Source organism: Eretmochelys imbricata, chromosome 16 (genome assembly GCF_965152235.1).
Source record: "Eretmochelys imbricata isolate rEreImb1 chromosome 16, rEreImb1.hap1, whole genome shotgun sequence".
In the NCBI taxonomy this organism is placed as follows: Eukaryota; Metazoa; Chordata; order Testudines; family Cheloniidae; genus Eretmochelys; species Eretmochelys imbricata.
This window is the reverse complement of record NC_135587.1, coordinates 16,213,305-16,233,567: the sequence shown is the minus strand read 5'-3', so window position 1 is coordinate 16,233,567 and position 20,263 is coordinate 16,213,305. Positions and strand designations below refer to the sequence as shown.

Sequence of the window (20,263 nt, the reverse complement as noted above, 5' to 3'; positions counted from 1 at the left end):
ACGCTCCGTTACTATGAATTAAACAATGCCATCTGCACATCCTTGTGCACCAGGGGACCACTGCCTCACTGTTCCAGGCAGGGAAACTGAGGCAATGTGCCAAGACCACAGGCTGAGCCAACAGTAAAAGCGAGGAGTGGAACCCAGATCTCCTGCCTTCCACTTCCCCAGTTCTAACCACTAGACAACGTCCCCTTCCCATGAAACATGTCAGACCGCTCAGCCCCATCAGATCGCCTCCGGGGCCGAGCGGGCATCATGTGCGTCCAACAGACTTGCAGAAAGGGGCCGTTCTACGTCAATCTCCCACCATAACTCCGGTGAAGCTGCTGGAACAACAGCAGGCAGGGGTTAGTTTAGTCCGTAGCTGCTAATCTATTCTGTGTACAGAGTCCCAAGAGCTTAAGAAGGAAATAGATAAAGCTGAGGGGCTCCTAACAATGAGCCCATTAGGCTCCCACAGCTTTACGCCTTCTAGCCCGTTCCTTACCTTGCTGTGGTGAGAGGCAGCGGCCGGGTTTCCTGAGTCCATACGACCAATGGGGACGGCGATCCCTGAACTTCACAGGGCAGTGTCATTTCCTGCCCAACCACGGCGAAGATTCTTATTGGTCCCGTTGACTCACGTGATCTGTTCCTGCTAATCCTGGGTTTAGCTAGGTTGGTGGGACAAAGAGGAAAGTGAGGCTGGCGTCCAGGCTGAAGAGCTCTTGGGTTTTAAAGGCCTTTCCTGACTCAGTGAATTTAGCGCCCGGGAAAGGTGCAGGGAGATGGGCTTCCATGGGGCTACGTCACTGCAGTCCTTCACTATGCACATCCATAGCCGCTCAGGACAAATGCCAGCTGTATTACTGCCCTACGCAAGACCAGTGCCCCAGGGTATTAGCAGTAAGAGACAGCCCCTGCCCCAAATAGCTTATGCTTGCAGACAAAGGGCCAAGTGAGGAGAAGGAGGCACAGAGAAGGGAAGTGACTTGCCCAAGACCATACAGACAAGTCAGCTGCAGAGCTAGGAATATAATCCAGGTCTTCTGATTCCTAGAGCAGTGCCCTAACCACTGCACCACGCTGCCCCTGCACGTTCCCTAGAAGCCCCCTGCCTGGGGCAGTATGAACTCCGGGCAACAGTGAGGCTCCCATGGGCTAGGCCGGGCTTATTCACGACTCCTAGAGAGAGCTGGAGGCTCAGTCACAAACAGGGAAGGGAAGGAAATGTTCACTAGAAGAAGAGAGTATCTGTCTTTCTATCGGGGCTGAGAGGGCTTGGGAAGGGGGAGAGAGCCAGGAACAGGCTCAGCGAGTCCCGAGGTTCCTATTAATGCACCTGGAGGGTGCTGAGCTCCCTTCTGCAGTCAGCCCAAGGCTGGCCGGTAGAGGGGGCCATTTTAACAGGCCGCATCCTTGGCTGGGTCTTCCCCAAGCAAGCGGACAAGCGGACTCACTGTTGACAAAGAGCTGGATTTCCCGGCTGGCGGAGCCCCCCAGGTTGGTGGCCGTGCAGACATAGACACCCGAATCTCCAGCAGAGGGCAGGGGGATCAGGAGGCCCCCGTCGCTGGGGATGTGGTAGTGGGGGCTCCGGGAGGAAAGGGGCTCCAGTTCCTTTAAAGGAAAAGAACAAACAGCAGGGGCTTCGATATTAACAGCCAGGGGTGGGGGTGGGGGTAAACATGGGAAAGAGGAGCTAGGCTTGTGCTTTTAACCCTTCTCCCACTGGATTCCCTCGGGAGCATCCATCTCAACTCCTGGATGCTCTGGGATCTAACCCCTCTCCCCATTCCAGATACACGGGGCAGCCTTAAGGCCAATCTCTCTGGCCCTGTCTACACTGGGAAATGGCACTGCGTTAACCACAACTCAGCAGTCAGTGGGGACCTCAGGGTTCACCCCAACCAGCTGAGACAACCTGACACAGGCCAGTCCCTGTCTGCAGCAGGCAGTGAGCCGGTTGACGCGTTCTAACACACCCCTGGCTGGGATTCCTTTGCCAATATACTGCTAAGGAAGAGTCATCTTTCTGCCCCCCTCCCACCTTGACCAAGCATTAGAGCCTCCACCCTACCTTTGTCCAGGTCACAGTGGGGAAGGGAACTCCACTGGCATTACACGGCAGGGTGACAGCCACTCCCTCATTGGTGCTATAGAGGGCAGGACCAGGCTGAATGCTGGGTGGAACTGTAAGCGAGAGAAGCATCCCCCTTACTGCTTACTACTGACTGAGAACAGCAAGGGAGGGCCAGAGCTCAGGGCTCGATTTCCAAGTGCTTGGCACCCACAGCTGCAAGAGGTCTCAGCTCCCACTCAGCCATCTAATTATGGGCCAAATCTGCAAGCGCGCTCAGCAACCTGTGGCGACCCCAATGGCCTGGTTTTCAAGGGAGCCCGGGTCCTTTTGAAAAGGCCGTGCCAAGCCCTTCGGAAAAACTGGCTACTTAGTCGAGGGCCAGCTTCTGAAAACAGCTCAGCTCTCCTGGCCAGAAGTGACCAAATGGGAGCCGAGTGCTTTAGAAAAAATCTAGCCCCAGTTGGGAGTGCTGGGCCCTTCTGAGAATTCCAGCCTGACAGTCACTGTCCCCGAGGCAGCTTCACCAGCCTCAGAAGCCCCCACTACGTGTCCCCCCATGTCCGTGCCTTTCAATCAGCTCGCCCAGGAGTTTTAGTATGCAGCTGAAGTCTACTTGTCCTGAATCGAATTGCACTTGTGCAGGCCAGTCAGATGTCCCAGCGCTGCTAGATCATAGGAATTTTCCTAAATTACTTTGTCAACAACGTGCTGCCCTGGGGACTGACGCTTGCTAAGGAAACCGGCTCTAACAGCGCAACATTTTCTCGCCTTGAGATAGCAACATTGCTGCTTTCGCTCAGTGGCAAGAGCCAGGTCTCTTCCAAAAGGCACCATGGTTTCATAGGTGCTCTGCAGGAAGCTGGCAGAGGAGGTGCGCACTCAACATCCATCCCTGCAGCTGCCTCCACACACTGTAACACGACAGTGTGCAAAGCCAGCAGACAGATGAGCAACACGCAAAGCCCAGATTTAAACCGCTCACCGTGGATGGCAAGAGTCACGTTCTGCCTGCGAGAGCCAATGGCATTCGTGACCACGCAGGTGTATTTCCCAGCATCTTCCTGGAAGGCCTGGTCTATATGGAAACTTCCATCTGTGCGTACGGAATGGTGGCTGCCCAGCATGACCTGGGAACGGAAAGAAACCATGAGTCAGCACTGATGGTCAATTCAACGAGCATCACATGCTTGTCCCTCTGCCTTTAGAAAATATCTAAGGTCAGATCCTCAGCTAGTATAAACTGGCATCGCTCCGTTGACTTAAACAGAGCTATGGCAATTTGCACCAGCCAAGGATCTGGCCCCTCATGACAAACCGGAGGGAGCTCAGAGAAGAGAGACAATCACCGGGGGGGGGGGGGGGGGAGATGAAAGGAGCTCACGGCTCCGTGATGACATAGGGGAGATATTACAATTGCCCCCAGTCTCTGAAGGGAGTAACCGTGGAAGAAGAGGAGTTATTTAGTGCAACCCGTAGTAAAGGGGAAATTAAGAAAGAGAAAAATTTAGGCTGAATGTCAGGGCAAAGCTTCCTGACAGCGAGATCTGTGTGACAGTCTCCCAAGGGAAGGGGTCTGAGTGGTAACATCTGGGGGTGGCCTGGATATTCTCCGAAGTCTTTCCTATCTCTTGCTTTGATTGTACCCTCATCCCGTTGAATAACACGATCACAGTGACATGACACTGCACAACAAATGCTGTGCTGCTGTCAATAACAATCAGATTTACCTACGGTGCTCCAGCAGCTCAAGGACTCTGTGACTCACCACTCTCTGCCCCCCTTCCCCCCCCAACCCCCGGCGCAGCAAATTAAACAGACAGAGGACCAAGACCTCACCGGCTGCCCGTCCTTTAGCCATCGTCGGTCTGGAAGAGGTTTCCCAGCCAGGATTATGCATGGCAGTGAGACGGGCTGACCCTCATGGGCACGGATCACAGGGGCCCCGACAGCTATCTCTGGGGCAACTGGAGAAGGAAAAGGCTACATTAAGTGGGGACAAGCTGGCTTTAAGAAGCCAGGACAACGGTTCTGCTTCTTGGTGTTTTATAAATTAGCTTCCAGGATGAAAAATCATTAATATGAGCCTTATCCAGCCTCTGAAAAGCAAAACAGTTCTTGGTCACACCACTGCACGAGGTTCACCATGCTGGCTGGATCTACGTGCCAGAACAGCTGCAGGGACCAAGACTCACACCCAGGGTTTGGCCATAGGTTAGTGCATCTATTCTGTCCTCATGCAGGTTCCTCACTGCCCTCTGCTGGGGGGAACTTTGGATCTGCGTGTGCATAAACGGTTGGGCCATCCCCTAAGCTACTCTACGGACAGCTCAATTGTGAATGGTTGCACCCACTAGAGCTGCATCCTACAGTCTATCAGGTCCAATATTGCTACACGAGTTCAAATACGCTGGCTTCATGGGTGATCATGTCCCCGTCTAGTGGCTGGCCGAGTGACTAACAGCCCAATTATATACAGCAAAAGGAATTACTCCTTTAGCTCAAGTGGCAGAGCCCTGTATTCTTGGTGCTGTGAAAGTCCCAGTTCAGTCCCTGCTGATGACATCCATGTAGGCAGAGGGGGCTCATTGCAACTCATCACCGCTAGAAATGGCCAGAGCCAGTGTCTCTATCGGGATCTCATTTCCCCCCAAAGTTCATATCTGGGAATTTGGTTCAGCCTAAAGCCTATCCACCTTGCCGAAGGGTGCAGGGGGGTTGGCGGCATCATTTGGGTAAAGGTTCATCTCTAGATACAGTATCATAAACCTAAATGTCAAAGGGCATTACATTTAGCCCCAGCCAGCGGGCATTGGAATTCCCAAGCTGCATATTCCAAAGGAGACCAGTGTGGAACAAGAGTCGTCACCATCGTTACAAACACGGACAGGGACAGTCAGCATCTGCGCCCTAGGCTTTAATTTGATTTAGCAATGGCATGAAACTAATAACAAATATGCCCAAAAGAAAGGCTGTAAACCGTGTCTGGTGGCTGTGAGCTTGGCCTCAGCCTGGGTCTTCCCAAATATATTCTGTGCTTCGCAGACACAGACGGCTTGGTCATCCAGTGACACGCCTGGGGCAGAGGGAGAGGAAAGGTCTGAGCAAGGCAATACGGCAGGGTATGGGGAAGAGCCCACGCCAGCAAACAGTGGGACCACCTTAAAAACAATCCCACACCGCCTAGCATTGTCACTTACACCTGTCCAAGGTGAGTGGAAAGTGGGCGTGTGACAGAGTGCTGGGGCTCTGACCCAGCACTCTGGTCACTAAGGTACTAGCTATTCGCCCGCACCCCCCAGAGAGGACTTCACTGGGAGATCAGTGCTCAATGGCTTAATTAGGCAGGAGGTTGATGAGCAAATGGGAACAATCAAGTTTATGTCCACTTGTATGTCTCCACACAAGGCTGTACTGATGAATTGGTGAAGGAGACCTAATAAATAACACACGGATGCTTATAAACCTGAAAAGCATCCAGCCGGCTTGTGGTGGTCCAAAGGGTGGAGACATTTGTCCTGGTACAAGGTGTACCATGCTACCACGTCAGAATGGTAGCACCTCACACTCCCTTTGTAAACGATGTGCCAGGCAGTGGAGAAGCAGGGCCCCTGGTTAGCAAACATAAGAGGCAACAAGCCCGTGCAAAGCTAGTTATGAAAGCGTACACACCGGCGCACCTCGGAGTGCAGTTACTAAAGGATGCAAATGCAAGGAATATGCCAAACCCATCAGCTTCTTCATACAACAAAGCAAGGGCATAAGATCTAGTCCAATTCCCCCCCCCTCCAAATGCTTATGTGTATACACAAAGTGACGACACACATGCACCACTGCATAAGAGAACAGTACACACATCTTTTGGCAGATAATACACAGAAATACTCCGCACACCCAGACGTGTGAAATGGGTACACACATCCAGATGTGCACTAAGTGTTCATGCCTCAGCATACACCCGTACATGCGTGCACAAACAATCCCGGTTCTCTTACTTTCCACAAAGAGTTCATCAGACTCCAGAAGGCTGGAATTGCTGACCAGACCAGGCTGGGCAGTGACAGCTTTGCCGTCCTGTCTGGACCACGAAATCCGTGGAGGGGGATGTCCCTTAACGTGACGTGCCAGACTGATGTTCTTCCCCATCTCCATAGACACGTCTTGCGGGAGTTCTACAAACCGAGGGGCAGCTGAAGGAGACAGCAGAGAAGAGTCTCAGATCCCAGCCCTGACACCAATTTAGCACAATCTCTAAATGGGACAATCAGTTTCATTCTAAAGGGCACGCAGGTCTTCTCTGTGCTGGAAGTTTCCCTTTTGGATCATATCCATTCCACATCCCAGCCCCTGAAGACGATCTGTACCCCATTCCATTTTAAATAAGTTATTGACATTAAAAGAAGTTTCCAACAGGTGTAGCTATAATGTATTTCACATGAGCGTACAACATCCAGCAGGACTCACAACGCCAAGATGCTCTAGGGTGTGCGACAGACTCAAGTCAAAGGGTAAAAGGTACAGTACTTGGCATATGGACAGGATGACCTAATAAGTCCTGTTGTCTCTAATATGTGATCATAACGATTAACACAATGACACGAACGGGTCCAACTCAATCATGGTGGACAGGAGAGAAAATATCTGGGACTTGGGTAGTTCATCCTCTTGTCTTTTAGTTCCAGGTCAGTACATCCCTCTCTGCTGCCTTCCATGCTGAGGATGTCTATTGAGATGGAGATATCTGTAGACATGAATGGTCTTATCTATAGACAACATGGATCTTCTCCATCTCCATTGCCAGTGGTTGGCAGAGGAATGCAAATAAATGTCCATCAAGTACTAAACTCCTGGTCACCCTGGGACCTACCTGCCAGGATCTAAAAGCCAGTGATTTAACCGGTGCCAGCCCCTTCAGACCTATTAGTTGCCAGATGCAGGTTGTGTTTTAACTTGTACGATGGTTTTGCATTCATGGTGGACATGAAAAGAGACAGGAGCTTTGCCAGGGACACTTTGGCAAATGTGATCTTCCCTTTCCAGGGCTTCATTTTTCTTATAAAATAAACCAAGAATTGAAATCCCCAAGGCGCATGATGCAATTCCACGTGGCTCTTAATAGCTGCCATTAAAAAAAAAAACAATTAAGAGCTCAGGACCCATAGGCTGTTTTCAGATTGTCCATTTCCAGGAACGTGGAGAGAGGCATTTAGCTGCAGCATATCACACCACGGTGCCTGCTCTTTATGGGAGTTAGCAGATTTAGGTCTGAGCTCAGCTAAGAATATCTAAATAGCTCGAGACAAACGGAGGGGGCAGCGAATCACAGAAGCCGGAGGGAAAAAGACCTAGTTGGTCCTGAATCCACCTCGCAAGGCCCCACGTGGAGCTGTGCCTGGGGGTATTTCTCACCAGTTTTCCCAGCTCACAGATGGCCCAAGTGACAGGCTCCCATCACTCCCATGGGGAGACCCTCCCATATCAGCACCACTCTCTCCGTTTCTCAGCCCTTCGCTCATTACTTTACTGGGATGGGACTGTGGGGGGGATGACGGACGAGGGCTAGTTTGAGGAAAAGGAACACTTCATTTCCCCTCAGCCCAGAGTCATTCCAAGCTCATCTCGCAACTTGGCTAGATACAGCAGGTCACAGGGTAACTAAGACAGCACGAGAATCAAGCAGCTTGCACCAGTCAGCCCGAGAGACAGAAAAAAAGGGCTGCCCCAAAGTTAATCTGGGGCATTAGGGGCCTGATCCAAAGTCCTTTGGAGTCACTGGGGTCTCCCCCAGTAGACCCAGGCCTAGGTTCTATGGAGACATAGATGCTCTTCAAAGGCCAGCCAGAGACACATCACTCACTGTTCGCCTCCGTCTCTCCCTGCGGGCCTGGTTTCCAGGCTGGCCCCCTGAGGCAGTCACTCAGATGGGCATGTTAGCTGGCTGGTGTTTGGGTTCCATACACCGGTTTGAGCATCCCTAGATGGAGCTTGCTCATCCTGTTACAGGTGCCTAGGTCTGAGAACTGCAAACCCTTCCCCTTTACCTCCACTTCTGCCCAGCACGAGGGTGGAGTCCGGCGCTGCAATGCGCTCAGGTCTTGCTGCTGGGAAAGCGATCCCCTCTTGTTCCCCTTGGCTTCTCCGCCAGCACAGAACAGTCTCAACACCTAGTCTAGGCAATTCCCCCAGCCCCCTGGAACCACGCTGGTTAAACAGCTAACGTTACAGAATTCACCCCACTGCCTCCCTTTATAATGAGTCTAGCAGCTACCTTGCTAGCCCCATGCAGGATGGAGCCAGATCCAGGAACTGAGCACTGAGTGGGGAAGCCTGCAGTCAGGACAGTGTACACAACACACACACACACCCTGGAGCTGGCTGCCTTTCTGACATCATTGCAGGCCCACCAATTTTCCCCAGCACCAGAAGCCAGGCAGATGGCCCCGTCCCTTCCCCTTCCTTCTTCCTGCCTGAGGAAACCTGGGCTCACTCCATGGTCCTGCCAGGAGCTTTGCTCTTGATTATATTAGCATGTGGGAAGCAGCAGCTGGCTCAGGAGGGTGTCTGAAGGAGGCCTACACCCCACCAAACACTGTACCTTGGCTTTGAGCCCCGGCCACATCAGAAAAGATAGCAGGGGCCAGTCTGTTCAGAAGAGGAGCTTCATTCCTTGTCTCGTGTATTCTTTTAGCTCCTGGTCCTCGCTAAGCAATGCCTAGCTGCATCTTGTCTTTGTTCTATTCTTGTGTGTCCGCGTGAACACACACACACACACACACGTTTCTGAAAAATCCCCAGCACATCCTGTCTTCTCCAAACCACAACAGCAGCTGCTAGGCTACCCGCACCCCCAGTTCTTAGTGTGCCCCAGAGAGTGGGAGGCAGCTTTTTTCACTGTCAACATGAGGGGAGGCCTAACTGGCAAATTCTTCCCTGCCAAGTCCCCATCTTTCCCTCCCCAGGCCGGCCGGGGCCAGGCAGGCAGGCTGCGGAGACAGTCTGCTCAGAGAGCAAGAGCCAGAGCCAAGACTGGACCCGGTCAGGTCCCGTTCTCATTACACGCGTTACCCGTGCTGTAATGGACTCAGGAGACAACCATGTTGTAACCAGGTCTGATTGGGCTATAGTCATAGCAAAGACATGGCTTAAGTCTCTGGAGTTAGGGAGTAGCTGGCCAGGATCCCTCTGGCTGATCTAAGAGCATTAACAACAGGATCCAGAGTGGCCCCCATCCAGGCCTCAGCTGTGATGGAGGGAGGTCGCAGTCCAAGATCTCATGGCCGAAGAGCGTTCAAGGAAGAACAGTGAATGGGTGGTGAGTGGGAGGAGACTCCTCCGGGACTTCCCAGAGCTCCTACCCCGCAGAAGCGGAGACAGAATTGGGAAATTCCTCTGGAAAGTATCACAACAAAAGGAGTGAGAGTCACCCTCCCAGCGAAGCAGTGGGTCCAAGAACTCAGAGGGTGGGGGCTTTCCGACCCTCTCCCTCCCCACGGATTCCCGGGAGAACACCTGCCCACCACTAGGAAACACAATGTGGCCGGGGTTTTGTTACGAACTGCTCTGTGCCCCATTGTGTGGTGACACCGCCCTGCTCAGACCCAAGGGGCGTGGGACTGAGCAGGGTCACCCTGACGCAGGGTAGGAGAGGCTCCCTGAGGAGTAAACAGAAGCGCCATACCTGCCTGGCTAGGCATTTAACCTCCTCTCCCCTGGAGGTGGCAACATGTCCCCTCATAAGAGCCAGAAGCTGGCATTCCCCACTGCAGCCCAGACAACGACACAGCCACCAGGCTGGGGAAGCTGCTTTCACACCTTAACGCTCTCCTCTGCCTCACGGTGCTTCTCCCCCTTTCTCTAGCTCCCCCCGCCCCGGCTGCACTGTGAGAATGGTAGAGAGCCAGCTGTGTTTCAGCAGCCTGAGCCAGCGTGCCGACAGAAGAGCAATTGGACCCCAGGGCTGGGTGCGTGGGGGGTGTTGGCTGGGACCCACTGCCTGAGGAAATCCCCCTCCGCTGCTGGCAACATGTCTGCAGTCTGTACCAATGGGAACCGCAGCTGTTCTGCACTTGACCTAGGGGAATGGGCTGTGCAGAGGGTCATCTCGTTTCAAAACGGCTCAGGCTCTGCACCCCTCTGAGAGAAGCCATGGGGCCTGGAGCCAGTTCAGCCCACACCACTGTTGGCTCAGTGAGGAGTTCCCCCTGAGAAGGGGACCGAGGGGTTCAGTCAGTCACCCCATTCATGCTCATTGGGCCCCACCTGCTCTGTCCAGCAAACTGGCGGCTGAAGGGACGAGCACAGAGTTTGCAGCTGAGAAGTCCCAATTTTTCATCTTGGCTTGGGCCCTAAACGAGTCTCTGAGCCCGAGTGGGTCTGCGTGACCTGGAGCAGGTCACTCGCCTAATGACGTGAACCCACCACCAAGGATTGCTACAGGGCTGGTGCTGCTCTCACTCCCAGACCTAGTAACCAGCCCGTCTCCTCTGCTCCACCAGGCAGGGCATCTCCTCTGCCTCCCCTCCCCACACTGAACCTAGGGCAGATGCTCCAATACAATTCTGCTCACCATCGTGCAGGGCTCAGTCCCATCAGCCCCACTCAGACACTGGCAGTTTGCAGGTGTGGACACACAAAACCATATTTAGCAGCACAGTGCTTGGCTGCAGAGTGTTGTATAGGACGGCTGGAGCCAGCCCAGAAGAATACAGTGGTACTGTAGTGCAGGGAAGGTTCTAGAGCTCCACAGAAAGACACAAAACTCCTATCTCCGGGGCGCTGGGCTGAGACATCCCTGTTCTGTGAGAGCAACGCACAACGGCACTGCAGCAGAAGTCAAGAAAGCCAGTGCTGGATACAGCTAAACGGGGAGAGAGATTTACCTACATCCATTGCAAGGGCTGGAGATAACTGGGAGTGAAGTCTTCTGGCTTCAGCACTGGGCACCTGGATTCAATTCCTAGCTCTCGACTGGCTGTACGACCTTAGGGAAGCCATTTCACCTCTCTGTGCTACTCGGCCGTATGCCTTGCCCCTGGTTACGTGGAGCGCTCTCCAGGGCAGGGAGTTCTGTACAGTGCCTGGCACAATGGGGCCTCCCGGTGCTATGCAGTAAGACTACTCTGTTTGGAAACACAGGTTTGGAAGAGATGTGAAGTGCAGTCCCTGAGCGTATGAGGACGCGATCCCTTTACACTCGGCATGACACCAGAGGTGTCCCATATCCTGGCCCACTCTCATCTTGAGCATTTACTTTACCTGCCCAAATCTGCCCTGCAAATTCAAATGGACGCAGCCGCCTTCTTCAATTCCTGCCCCGAGGTGTCAGGCACCAGTAGAAATCCCCCTATAGTTTCATGGGTAGACTCTTTGTCTCCTGTACCTAGAACTCCTGCCAGATAGCAGAGTGCTGGTTGCAGCGTTTCCACCCTAGAAGGGGCTGCATTCCAGTGGTGCAGTGAGTGAAGGGATCTTGTTTGCGTTGAACATCCAGAACTAAATCCTGTCCTCACTTATGCCTTGGAAAGCCCCACAGACTTCAGTGTGGGTGCAGAGCTCAAGGGCAGGATGAAATCCAGAGTCTGGAAAGAACTAGGCTGGCTGCCATAAACCTCAGTTATTACTGACGGGAGCAGAGGAGGGGGACGCCCAGTGACAGAGACTCACCTGTAACGGGGCAGAGAGTGGAGATATCAGTGAATAGCTCAGAGTGCAGAACTGGGCCATTCCAGTGTAAACTCCTGTGAATTCTCTCAAAGGGGTATAGAGAGACAAGGTGAGTGAGGTAAAATCTATCTTTTATTACACCAACTTCTGTCGGGCCAATAAAAGATACTACCTCACTCAGCTGGTCTCTCTAATATCCTGCGAACAACACGTCTACTGCTACACTGCATACATCCCAGCAGAGCAGGTCATTTGCCACTGTTAGCTGGGTTTTTTTTTAATAACCTGAAGGAGCCCAAAGCTTTATGAGTCAAGACTTACAGCCAACTTCCAGCAGGATGCCATCAAAGGAGACCCCCGCCTCACTGATGGCCTCGCAGATGTACTCTCCTGAATCCTCCTCCTGCACCGCCTGGAGCTGCAGGACCGCCAGATGGGCACCAAGCGGAGAAGATGACACTTCTTGTTCCCCTGGACATGGAAAGATCCTGAACGTCAAACCTTTATTCCTCACTGCCTTAGCGCCGCAAAGCCCCTTCCTGCCTTCTCTTGCCGTCAATGGGCAAATCTTCAAAGGGATGGAGAGTTAGTTTGTTTGAATACAGAACTTGAGCCTGCAAAACTGAGCTGGAAATATCTCAGGAAGGTTCTTCCTCCCGCTCAGGGGATTTCCTGTATTCACTGCCAGGGCAGGCTAACATGGGGCATCCCAAACACAGAATGGTCCAAGCAGCCGGTGCAATGCAGTGCAGAATGGACTGCTGCTGGCTGGCAGGGTGGAGAGAGGTTCGGGGTCTCAGGAGCTAGAAGATGGCTAGCCAGGTGAGTCTGTGGAGTGGAGTCCATCTGCAGGAGAGGGATAATGGACTGGGAGGAGCAATCTGCCTGTGTTAAGAGTAGGGGGGTAGTTTTAATATGCCTCTAGTCCTCCCCCCCAAACTGTCACACAGCTCACTTGAGTCAATTCCAGCCCTACCTTTGTACCACATGATCTGGGGAGGGGGTACCCCGGAAACGTGGCACTCCAGCATCGCGTCTTCTCCCAGCAGGGCCTGCACAACAGGGGTCACCGCAACGACGTGGGGAGATTCTATATCCAGGACACAAAAAGAAAAAGGCTCCAAATTTATTCCACGCTGGAGAGCACTTCACGAGTATGCACAAGATATGCCAGCGCTCCAAAGGCAAAGGCCTCTGCCAAACTGTTCTGCAGAGATGCACTGCAGAGCTTGGCAACAGACCTCAGCTCCCCGTCTCACATAACCAGAGGATACCACACACTGATCGACTTTCGAACAATGAGAATTCATTCTTGATGCTACGATGAATCTTTCTTTTCCCTTGCCTGTCTGTTTAACATACGATTCCCCCAAGCTGCCCCAGCTCTGGTTTATGCCACTGATTCATTTTGCCAGACACTATTGACAGGGTGCCCACGGCACGCTAGCCACTTCACAGGTGGGTTTGAAGACAAGGTCTTGACATGCATTATTAATATTACAGCAGTGCCCAGGGCCCAGTTGAGGCCCCATTGTGCCAGGCGCTGTACAATACATGGTGAGAGGCAGCCCCTATCCCAGAAAGCCTATAGTCTAAATAGGCAAGAAAAAGGACGGGAGAAAGGAAGGATTATTATTAGGGCTGTCGATTAATCGCAGTTAACTCAAGCGATTAACTAAAAAAAATTAATCGTGATTAATCATACTGTTAAACAATGGGATACCAATTGAAATTTATTAAACATTTTGGATGTTTTCTATATTTTCACATCTTGATTTCTATTACAACACGGAATACAAAGTGTACAGTGCTCCTTTATATAATTAATTTTATTACAAATATTTGCATTGTAAAAATGATAAACAAAAGAAATAGCATTTTTCAATTCACCTCATACAAGTACTGTAGTACGATCTCTTTATCATGAAAGGGTAACTTACAAATGTAGATTTTTTTGTTATTTTGTTTACATTTACGGGAGATACTGCTGAGATACAACCTCACCTGAAAGTGAGAACAGACATTCGCATGGCACTTTTGTAGCCGGCGTTGCACGGTATCTATGTGCCAGACATGCTAAACATTCATATGCCCCTTCATGCTTTGGCCACCATTCCAGAGGACATGCTTCCATGCTGATGACACTCATTAAAAAATAATGCGTTAATTAAATTTGCGACTGAACTCCTTGGGGGAGAATTGTACATCTCCTGTTCTGTTTTACCTGCATTCTGCCCTATGTTTCATGTTGTAGCAGTCTCGGATGATAACCCAGCACATGTTCCTTTTAAAACACTTTCATTGGTGATTTGACAAAACCCAAAGAAGGTACCAATATGAGATTTCTAAAACTAGCTACAGCACTCGACCCAAGGTTTAAGAATCTGAAGTGCCACCCAAAATCTGAGAGGGACGAGGTGTTGAGCATGCTTTCAGAAGTCTTAAAAGAGCAACACTCCATTATGGAAACTACAGAATCTGAACCACCAAAAAAGAAAATCAACCTTCTGCTGGTGGCATCTGACTCAGGTGATGAAAATAAACATGCATTGGTCTGCTCTACTTTGGATCGTTATCAAGCAGAACCCATCACCAGCATGGACACATGTCCCCTGGAATGGTGGTTGAACCATGAAGGGACATATGAATCTTTAGCACATCTGGAACGTAAATCTCTTGAGTGCCATGCAAATGCCTCTTCTCACTTTCAGGTGACATTGTAAACAAGAAGTGGGCAGCATTATATCCTGAAAATTGTAACCAAACTTGTTTGTCTGAGCAATTGGCTGAACAAGAAGTAGGACTGAGTGGACTTGTAGGCTCTGAAGTTTTGCATTATTTTATTTTTGAATGCAGTTATTTTTTGTACATAATTCTACATTTGTAAATTCAACTTTCATGATAAAGAGATTGCACTACAGTACTTGTATTAGGTGAATTGAAAAATACTATTTCTTTTGGTTTTTTGCAGTGCAAATATTTGTAATAAAAAATAATTATAAAGTGAGCACTGTACACTTGGTATTCTGTGTTGTAACTGAAATCAATATATTTGAAAAGTTAGAAAACACCCAAAAATATTTAAATAAATGGTATTCTATTATTGTTTAACAGCACGATCAATAGCATGATTAATCGCAATTAATTTTTTAAATCGCGTGATTAATTGTGATTAATTTTTTAATCGCCTGACATCCCCAATTATTATCCATATTTTAGAGATGGGAAACTGAGGCAGAGAGAGGTTAAGTGACTTGCCCAAGCTCACACAGAGAGTCTGAGAACTGAATCCAGATCTCCTGAATCCCAGCCAAGTGCCTTATCTGCAAGCTCAACCTTCTTTCCTGACTGAATATCTTACTGGACAGATGACAATTCTGAATGTGAAATGAACAGTGGCTCTTTATAAAGACAGAGCAACTTCCTTGAGAAGGGACTGTAATTAACTATTGACTCTTTGGATGTACATTTTTCCCTCTCTTTTTTATATAGGTCCATTGCCTGGTTATTTTATATTTTGAATGTTCAAGATGAAGATTAATGTTTTTACTTGTTCTCTTCCAACATCCTCGTGTTACATCCTGATGTTGTAATCTGGTTACTTGTTTTTTGGTACGTATTTCCTAGCCAGTGAGACACTGGGCCAGCCATAACGGTGCTTCAGGATTGTTATTAGGGAGGTGTTCTGGAAACGTGCATATCTGATCTTATCTTTCCGTAATAGATAAATATGTGTCCGAAATTTTCCTGGGAAAATGATTTGCTTTGAAATATCCCAGGAAAAAGCGGGAAAATGCTTTGGAAATGCTGCGGAGAGAGCAGTAGTGTTGAGTTATTATTGTAACACGCTGTTATTGATCATCCTCAGGGCACCAGTTTCTTGAGCCAACACCATGCCTGAAGTGAGAATGAAGGTAACATGGAAGGTAACGAGGCGCGTTATAAATCAGGGGAGGTTCTGAACAGAGAGCCTGATGAGAAGGGTGGAGCATAACCTCTTTAACAAGGCACTTGACACAAAAGTTCAAGAGTCCGAGCATGCATCCACCTAAGGAAAACACCAGGCATTCAAACCAGCTGTGTCCTGTCTACACACAGGCTCAAGGAACGAGAACAGCACAGAGGAGGGGCGAGGACAGGGATGAAGGAACCATAAGACACAATAGATAGGTTAATCTTAACTAGACCCTGAAACCAGAAAACATCAGCAGTGTTTTGCTGGGCAGCTCTCTGCTCACACCGCGTTGCTCCTGAAGGTGATGACTTTAATTTTCAGTAAGACCCTCCAGTTCTCCCAACAAGTCCCTGGGAGAATGAGTAACCCCAGGTAAGGGAATCCACCATTGCAGGCCTCCCTTGGGACTTTGTTGACGACGGCCGCGATCCAAAGCCCATTCACTTCAATGGATCAGGCCCTAGAGGAGTATTGCAAGCATCTGCCTATAGCAAAGTGATCCCAAAGCCTGTGGTCAGAGGCCCTATTCTCTAGCGCCTTTTCTTATGGGTTTGTACAGTGCCTGGCACAGAAGGGTCCTGTCCATGAATGGACCTCCTGCGCATGACCACAATACAAACAATATTAATAATGCCCCTCCTGGCTAAGAGCCTGATCCAAAATCAATGGAGTCTTCCCAATGGAGATTCTGCCTTAGGACAAGCTACAGGAGCTGGTACCTGTGTACTGTAGGATTACTGTCTGCTCATCCCATCCAATCCGACTGGCAGCAAAGCAGCTATAATTCCCAGCATCCTCAGGGACAGCCTCCTTGATTATCAGGGTGCCCTGAGCATCTATGAGAAACCTAGAACAAGAAAGAAAAGAGCAGGGGTGGGGGAAAGGTCACCATGAAAACAAAGCTCAGAAAAAGAAGAAAATACAGCATGACTTGCCCTAAAAAAATCTCCTTGCACTTTTCCCAAATAAAAAGTTAAAAGGGGAATTCATAGGTCAAGTTTGGCCCTTAACAAAAAAAAAAAAGTAACAGACGGATCAGCTACAGCAGAAACGAGGCCTAACAACTAAAGCAAATGTTTCCATGAATAAGAAAAAAAAAATCAGAACGTTTTTTACTTTTTTTGGTTTTCTGCAATTTAAGTAAAAAACCACACCAAAAAAAATGTCCGGTACTGTGTTCCTAGCCTAAATCTTTGCAAAATGGCGCTAGTCAGGAAGCCTGAAAGTGAAATTTATCAGAAACTGACAATAAATAAAGGTCAAAAGTAAGTTTATTTCCATTGTTCCTCCCCTCCTTGCACGCTACAGAGCGTGAAAAGTCACTTTGATTTTAACATGCTTTCACAGCCTCCGCAACCTCCAGTGTTATTAGCAGCAGAGATAAGGAAGCATGGTTTTTTTAAATATATTCATTTTAACTAGACCGAGCCCTTCTAATCTCTGATGTGCAGTTCATATCATTTCCTGCCGTTTCCCCCTTTTCCCTTTATCAGCCCTCTCCAGGCACATGAACCACCAGAAATCCTTCTCCGGTTACCTGTGGGGACTCATTTAATAGCGCCCCCTCCCCCCCAAAGAAAAAAAAAAAAACAGCCCGACGCAGTGAGCAGGCCAAAGAGAACAAACATGACTCAGCCAACGCCTCCGAGAGTGGAGATCCCTCTTAAGCCCAGGAGCAGACGGCAAGGGGGTGCAGCTCTGCCCCTCCAGCATTGCAACAGTCCCCAAGAGACAAACTCCTCCATTTCATGAGGTCAAGGCCCAGCCTAGACTAAACACTAACACATCAAACCCATATCACGGAACTGGCCACACCACCGCTGCCCCAGCCCCTTTACCAGCATGAGGCTGCAGCCATGTTTTGTAACCTGGCTAAAAGCTTTGGTCTGACCAAGCCGGCCTCCGCCTGCAGGAGGTCTGGAAACAGCAATAAAAGCCTTGTACTCAATACCCTTTGGTGTGCACCGGGTGGAAAAGGTGCCCCCTTTCCCTCCTCCTCCCCCCGCCGCCCACCCTCATGAATCTGAGGCTGCTCTGCTGAGCGGGGCTGACATGTGGCAGTTTGCATCGAAGCCCAGGAGTGAAGCGGCCAAGGCTCTGATTAGCTAACGTTACCTGCCGTCCTTTTCCAGGGCTCGGTCCCACCGTTTCCAGGAGATTCGGGGCGCAGGGTGGCCCAGCGCCGTGCAGTTGAGCCTCACCTCCCCACCCCTGGTGAACGACTGCGAGCTTGTGGCCACCCTTACTCGAGGCGCCTCTACACACAGAGAAACACAACGCGGGTCAGACACCAGTCACCTGCTCCCAGCTCCAGAGGCCCAATTCCTGGCTCTCCCCCTCCTACCGCAGAGGGTGAGCACAGGGAAGGCGGTAAAGGAACCGTGGCCGAGAGCAGTGAAACTGGTGTGGAAGAAATCAAATCCTCTCCCTCTGTTTGGATGCAGTAAGTCAGAGACAATTTTTATTTCAAGCAATTGTGGGGGAGACTGCAAGTCAGGAGTTACCCTGGCCTTAGACAAGACTCTGAACAACAAGTGGTTTATCACAAATATTTATAGTTTTCGTCACATGCATTGACGAATAGCAATTGCACTTTGTTTATACATTTTCAGTCCTGATGTCTTATTATTATTAACGATTTTCTGCTACCACTACATTCTATTTTGTCTAAAAACAAGGTCAGACAGCTTAGCAATTTTCCATACGCTTTCCCCAGTCCTGCTTTGCAAGTCTCGTGTTATTAGGGTTAAAGTAGCCTAACTTTTGCCCTGTTTCTAACAGAACCAAGGTGGCTACACTTAAATCTCTTTCTGTCACTTCCTACTTCCACACTGGGCTTCTGGAATGGCAATGTTCCTCAGGTCCAGCCTTGCCATTGGTGGGGCTACAGGCCATACATTGCTGCTCCCTCCAGCCTCACAATTGAATGAGGGGAGCAGCGTGGTGAAGCGGTCATTATAGGGTTAACTGGGTTACTCAGGGCAGTAGGGGGTGCAGCCATGCTCCACCCTTCCCTTACGTCCTGTTCAGTCAGTGGGAACATTCCCCCCATAACTCTCTTGGGATGCAGTTAAATAAAGCAGCAAGTTCCCGGCCTGCAGTCCTGCCACTAGGCTGATCTATGGCTTGGGGAGCTTGCAAGGAAGCAGGGGTCCCAGAAGAGCAGAGACTCAAAGAGCAGAGACTTGCTTTGCTGATCCATCAGGCCAGCTCTGATCTTGGTGACAAGTGACTTTCACAAAGCACTGGGGATGCCACCTCCTGCACTGCTTCTGCTCATATAAACCCATACAGGATGACACAGATCCTTCCAAACAGACCCTTTGTAAGACTCTTGGATCTGTGGCGTGCCCTGGAGAAGCAACTGGTACGTTCCCCCCACTTCAGCTCAGACTCTAAGGGATTTCAGGCCCAGCCAAGGACAGGTAATCGCCTCAACATAGGGCTCAGATACTGCATGGAGACAGGACAGCTTACCCTGAACAAAGAGCCAGATGGAAGCATTAGCTGTCCCACGGCTGTTGCTTGCAGTGCATTCGTACCGGCCACCATCATCCAACTGAACACTGACAATCTCCAGCGAGAGGTTCCGCAGGACCCTCACCCATCCCTCGTCTGGCTGCAGCACCTTCCCATCCCGGCTCCAGGTCAGATTATAAGCAACGTCTCCTGACACTGGGCAAGACATGATCACTCCTTGTCCTGGCAATGCAGTGATGTTCCTAGGGGGCACCAGGTACGGAGGCGGCTCTGCATGGGGGAAGCAAACAGCGGAGTCCAATTATCCAGGCTGCTGACCCCCATTCACACCACTGGAGTCAGTCCCAAATTCTGTCATTCAGAGGTCTCTAACACTGAAGTGCTGAGCTTGACCATTAAATATTGGAAGCAAAGCCCAGGGGCGGAGTCCTCATTGCAGCATGCTCTGTGGGAGCCTGGGCTGAGGCTGTCACCTGCCCGAGTTGCCCCCCGCCATCCTCAGTACTGACCTGTGACAGAGAGGTAGCCGCGAGCTCGTGCTGCCCCAGCTTTGCTAACAGCTGTGCACTCATAAAAACCTTCATCGCTTCCGGAAACCACAGGGATCTCCCAGCTGCTGGTCCCAGAATCCCTGGGGAAAAAAACAAAAAAACCCCCTGAGACTGGAGAGGAAGACACCCGGTTCTCCTCTTTTGGCACTGGCTGAGATTTTCACAAGCAACTCACCATTTATGGCGCCTTAATTGTGGGGAGCCCCACCGAAGGCACCTTCAAGGGGCCAGATTGGCTGAAAGCAGAATCTCAGGGGTTTTTGACAACTGGACCGACGCTGGGATTTTTCCTAAAATCTCTCCCCCGTGCAGCAATGACAAGGGCACTAGCATAGACAGGGTGCTTGGGGGTTTATCTCCGTGCTGTCTAGACCTGCTTAGAGCTGGGTTACATGGCACGGAGGCCCCCACTCTCTCCACTGCTCTCCCTAGCAGCAGTGGGAGATCACAATTCACACGCAGTTCCTTTTACCCCTGCATCCCAAGTGTGTCTCCTTAGCCTGCACACAGGCTGGAGGTTTGAGGGCTTATGTATAAAGACCTTTATCTTGC

The 20,263-nt window shown here is 50.4% G+C and overlaps 1 protein-coding gene across 1 annotated transcript in view; it reads right to left on the bottom strand.

Moving 5' to 3' along the window:
* The window catches only part of HMCN2 (hemicentin 2), a 119,963-nt gene that overhangs the window by 73,524 nt on the left and 26,176 nt on the right, over positions 1-20,263 (bottom strand). Inside the window, exons 11-22 of the mRNA XM_077836252.1 lie at positions 19,670-19,791; positions 19,158-19,430; positions 17,796-17,937; positions 16,400-16,527; positions 12,702-12,815; positions 12,047-12,196; positions 6,058-6,252; positions 3,902-4,029; positions 3,048-3,192; positions 2,063-2,175; positions 1,443-1,602; positions 491-656 (exon numbers count right to left, since the gene is read on the bottom strand). Of these exons, the coding sequence (XP_077692378.1) occupies positions 491-656; positions 1,443-1,602; positions 2,063-2,175; positions 3,048-3,192; positions 3,902-4,029; positions 6,058-6,252; positions 12,047-12,196; positions 12,702-12,815; positions 16,400-16,527; positions 17,796-17,937; positions 19,158-19,430; positions 19,670-19,791 (1,836 nt within the window). The remainder of the gene's footprint in view (positions 1-490; positions 657-1,442; positions 1,603-2,062; positions 2,176-3,047; positions 3,193-3,901; positions 4,030-6,057; positions 6,253-12,046; positions 12,197-12,701; positions 12,816-16,399; positions 16,528-17,795; positions 17,938-19,157; positions 19,431-19,669; positions 19,792-20,263) is intronic.